Genomic DNA, 5,000 nt, shown 5'->3' on the forward strand with positions numbered 1-5,000 from the left:
GGTAATAATGATTTAACATGAAACACACTGGCTTTGTGCTAATAATGATTTAACATGAAACTAATAATACAGTTCTTCACACGACAACCCGAATGCACCAGATTCGTAACTATCTCATCGCCACCTGATGCACTTACTTCCATCTCAGGCTGCAGACTCAAGTTCAAAAGTGCTCACCAGGCGCCCTCTACTGGCGTCTCTTTAATATTACAACAGTTGCCAGCCGCTGTGTGTGGGTAAGGACACACGTCAATGTGGGTGTGTTTAGGCTAGGTTGATTTATTTGATTTGTACTTTTGTTTAGAAGTGGTAATGGCCTGAAAGGTGATATTTATCTGAGGTGTTTCTATGTGTTCTGCAGTCTCTCTCTCTCTCTCTTTCTCTCTCTCTCTCCCTCTCTCTCTCTCCCTCTCTCTCTCTCTCTCTCTCCCTCCCTCTCTCTCCCTCTCTCTCTCTCCCTCTCTCCCTCTCTCTCTCTGTCTCTCTCTCTCCCCCTCTCTCTCTCCCTCTCTCCCTCTCTCTCTTTCTCTCTCTCCCCCTCTCTCTCTCTCTCACACTGTGTGTGTGTGTGTGTGTGTGTGTGTATGCATGTTTGACATCTCCATGTGTGTGTGTATGCAATAACTTCCAGCTCCAGGGTGTTTGTGTGTGTGTTTGTGCTGTGTGTGTGTGTGTGTGTGTGTGTTTGTGTGTGTGTGTGTGTGTGAGCTTGGGAAGAGAGAGGGCAGTCCTATAGGGCCACCACAGTAATCGGGTCTGCCCTGACGCGTTCCCAGAACAACGAGGCCCGTCTGGGAGCTGATTCTGTGTCTGAGTGCCCCTCCATGCCCCTCAGCGACCCTCAGTGCCCCTTAGCAACCCTCAGCGACCCTTAGCAACCCTCAGTGCCCGTCAGCAACCCTCAGTGCCCGTCAGCGACCCTCAGCGCCAGTCAGTGCCCGTCAGTGCCCGTCAGTGCCCGTCAGTGCCCGTCAGTGCCCCTTAGCAACCCTCAGTAACCCATAGCAACCCTCAGTGCCCGTCAGCAACCCTCAGTGCCCGTCAGCGACCCTCCGTGCCCACGGGACAAAGTGCTCCACAGATGCAGACTGTTCTCCTGACCTCCTCCCGGCTTCTCTCCTCCTCCTCTCTCTGCAGTCTCTCTCTCTCCCTCCTCCAGACTATTCTCTTCTCCTCTCTCTACCTCCTCCAGACTGTTCTCTTCCCCTCCCTCATCCCCTCTCTGCAGTCTCTCTCTCCCTCCTGCAGACTGTACTCTTCCCCTCTCTCTCTCTTCCCCTCTCTCTCCCTCCTCCAGACTGTTCTCTTCTCCTCTCTCATCCCCTCTCTCTCTGCAGTCTCTCTCTCGCTCCTCCAGACTGTTCTCTTCCCCTCTCTCTTCCCCCTCTCTGCAGTCTCTCTCTCCCTCCTGCAGACTGTACTCTTCCCCTCTCTCTCTCTTCCCCTCTCTCTCCCTCCTCCAGACTGTTCTCTTCTCCTCTCTCATCCCCTCTCTCTCTCTGCAGTCTCTCTCTCGCTCCTCCAGACTGTTCTCTTCCCCTCTCTCTTCCCCCCTCTCTTCCCATCTCTCTCTCCCTCCTGCAGACTGTTCTCTTCTCCTCTCTCTGCAGTCTCTCTCTACCTCCTGCCGTCTGTTCTCATCCCTCCTGCAGACTGTTCTCTTCCCCTCTCTCTACCTTCTCCAGACTGTTCTCTTCCCCTCTCTCTTCCCCTCCCTCTGCAGTCTCTCTCTCCCTCCTGCAGACTGTTCTCATCCCACTCTCTTTCTCTCTCTCCTGCAGACTGTTCTCTTCTCTTTCTCCTAGTCAGTCTCTTTCCCCTCCCTCTGCAGTATCGCTCTGTCTTCTCACCCTGTTTCCCCAGCCTGTATGCATTTCCATTGAGTGTCTCTTGTTCTCTGCAAGGACGTGTCAGTGGGAGATGGTGTGAAAATGTTTAAATGCACTGTCTGTCGGCAAGCAACCTGAGTTTTCTAACACTGCAGACAAATATAGAAATATATTTTGGTGAGTGGTGACAGGCCCTTCAGGATGTCATCCAAGTCTTATCTAGTTTATGAATTCTAGTTTGTGTTCATGGCAATCAGCCCGAAACCTGTCCTGAGTCGGTTGTTCTTTTGACAAAAGCAGCACCCTCGCATAGAGAACCTTCCGTGGTTTGTGAAGGAATGTAATTTCGTTAATCCAAAAAAAGGGGGAAAGGGGAAAAAAAAAAAGAGACGTGGAGTTGGAAGACACAAAGCGCTGGCCTCTTGAAGGCTCCATTAGTGTGGCTGAGTGGTTTCCTGAAGCCCTCCTCAAAGGCAATAAAACACCATAAAAGCTCTTCTTCTTCGTCGCGAGCGCCCCCTTTCCCTCTGCGCGAGGTACAGTCTGTCTCGCGCTTTGACACCTGCCGCTCCGCGCGGGTAGCTGAGCGGGAAGCGCGCGTATAGCCTACTTCACCTGCTGCTGAAGGCTCGTTTAAACTCTTGACATTAATTAAAACAGGCTATGCTTCAGTGGGAAAACACTTATTCCTGACAAGTTAGTTTTAGACAACCCAAATAACGGTTTCAAAACCTGACCCAAGTCAAGGACCACAATTAAAACTCAGGAGGAAAAAGAATGAGTATTTAAAACGGCCACTTGGTAATTGTTTTTGTTGTTTACCCTGTTGCCATAAACGTTACAGGAGGCGAGCCAACCCGCCTGGGCAATTGTTGAACTTCTCTATTCTGTGTTTGACATTCTTGCACGGGAAAGCGATTTTTTTTCTTCTTGAATAACCTCCGCTGGCCAACCCGTGCGGGTAAAGTGTCCTGCGGCTTTTTGAAAGGGGGCTTTAAAAAGCGAAAAATCCTCCCGTCTCTTCTCTCTCACTCCCTTTTCGGGAACCAGACAGAATTGGCTTGCGTGACGAACAAACCTGAGGGAGAGAGAGAGAGAGAGTGATTAAAAATGAGGCACTATAGCAACCACCAGACCAATGGAAGAACGGGAAGCTGTTTACAAGGGGGTGTAGCGTTTCTATGGTTGCCGGACAAACCTCCTGCTCCAGGTATTAAACTGCCCCCCCGGGACGAAGCCCTCGCTGCTGCCACCGTTACAAGGACCTACTTACAAACCTGGAACCAAGAAGCGCGCATCAGAGCGCGAAAGAAGTTATCTTTCGGAATTTCACATCTGCAGGCTGCTAAACTCGGATGATTTTACATTCCTTCATCAGGGTTTAGCCTATTTTTTACGAAAGGTGAGTTAATGTTGGCCTACTACTTCATTTATTGGTTAAATCGTAATGTAACAGGTGTCTTACGCTGTATTAATGATATTTATACGTTTCAACTCAAATAATAGGCTATTTGGTTCATTCATTGTAATTTAACTACTTGGGTCTTCACTTGGCCCAGTTTTTCTTTCCCTTTTTTTAGTTTAATATCTTTAATACGTTTCTCTTCCTGTCTCTATATTATTGGCTAGCCTACTATACTATTCAAAATGATACACTTTGCAATTGTACTTAAATTAAAATAATGACTTCAATAAAATGTACAGATAACAATTTCAATTTTCCATTTTAATTTCCTTTCAATTTGTAGCCTAATAAAGATATTAATGTAACCAGATAAGTCACTACAGATATATTACGACAGTTATAAAGTGGTTGATATGGCCGTTGTTTTGCAATGTCATCATGTATTTCTCGTAATTTCTGTCGAGCTGCGTTTTATCCGCGTCAGTTGGCTCGCGTTGGCCAAACGCTCCGAGTCTCGAGGCAGCCGGGGACTTTTTCACGAAAGTTCTGTGACCTCTCAAGTGCGTCAGCGACCTGACCCCCCGCGGCTCACATTCACGAGCCTGTTGCCCTACTGTAGAGAACGGCCTTTTATTCTAGCTCACTGGAATTCGATTAAAACCTTAATTCCTTCTTTTTTTTTTTTAAAGCCAAGAAGGCCGTTATGTTATGCGCACCCGTGCTCCTTTCCGAATCCACAATCTATTATTTAGTTTCGGCGCGGGCCAGCGCGCGCATTACATTGCAGTGTAGCTTTTCCTCGTTCGTGGGCTCGGCTCGCAAGTTCACACTCGCGACGCTTGCGTCTCTATGGACACGTTTCACTCTATTTAAATGGCCTTTTCTGTTTGTGTATTCCCCAGGCTGGGCGTGGGACACGGAGGGCACTAAGGAGAGAGAGAGAGAGAGAGAGAGAAGAAGGGAAAGAGAGACGGGGGAAAGAGAGAGGGGTAGAGGGAGAGAGAGAAAGAAAAGAGAGACAAGGAAACAGAGAGGGGGGAGAGATAAGGAAGGAAAAGAGAGAGGGGGAAAGAGAGGAAGACAGAGAGAGAGAGAAGGAAGGAAAAGAAAGAGAGAGAAGGAAAGAAAAGAGAGAGGGGGAAAGAGAGGAGGAGAGAGAGAGAGAGAAGGAAGGAAAAGAAAGAGAGAGAAGGAAAGAAAAGAGAGAGGGGGAAAGAGAGGAGGAGAGAGAGGAACACAGAGGGGACAGAGGAGAGCGGGGGAAGAGAGAGAGAGAGAAGGAAAGAAAAGAGAGAGGGGCAAAGAGAGGGGGAAAGAGAGAGAGAGAGAAGGAAAGAAAAGAGAGAGGGGGAATAAGAGGGGGAAAGAGAGGAGGAGAGAGAGAGAGAAGGAAGGAAAAGAGAGAGGGGGAAAGAGAGACAGGGAAAAAGAGAGAGAAGGAAAGAAAAGAGAGAGAGGGAAAGAGAGGGGGAGAGAGAGAGGAACACAGAGGAGAGCGGGGAGCGGGGGAAGAGAGAGAGAGAGAAGGAAGAATAAGAGGGGGAAAGAGAGGAGGAGAGAGAGAGGAACACAGAGGAGAGCGGGGAGCATGCTGTCCATGGGTTGCATGGAGCTCTGGGCCGAAGGTTCCATCGGGCTGGAGGAGGAGGTGGTGACGGCGGCCGCTCAGGCAGAGGAGTTGGACCAGCACCCCACCCAGAACCAGCACCAGAACCAGAGCCTGAGCCCACCACCCTGGAACTCTAGTCCGCAGGAGAGCGCCCCCT

General features: G+C 49.3%; 1 protein-coding gene across 1 annotated transcript in view; it reads left to right on the forward strand.

The window, feature by feature from the left end:
- The first annotated feature begins 4,751 nt into the window (after window positions 1-4,751).
- foxj1a (forkhead box J1a) overlaps window positions 4,752-5,000 on the forward strand; it is a 7,047-nt gene continuing 6,798 nt past the window's right edge. The window contains 1 exon segment of the mRNA XM_031561085.2: window positions 4,752-5,000. This exon segment is cut by the window's right edge and continues 497 nt beyond it. Coding sequence (XP_031416945.1) covers window positions 4,823-5,000 — 178 coding nt within the window. The 5' untranslated portion in view covers window positions 4,752-4,822.

The sequence above is a fragment of the Clupea harengus genome, chromosome 23, assembly GCF_900700415.2.
Source record: "Clupea harengus chromosome 23, Ch_v2.0.2, whole genome shotgun sequence".
Taxonomy (NCBI): domain Eukaryota; kingdom Metazoa; phylum Chordata; class Actinopteri; order Clupeiformes; family Clupeidae; genus Clupea; species Clupea harengus.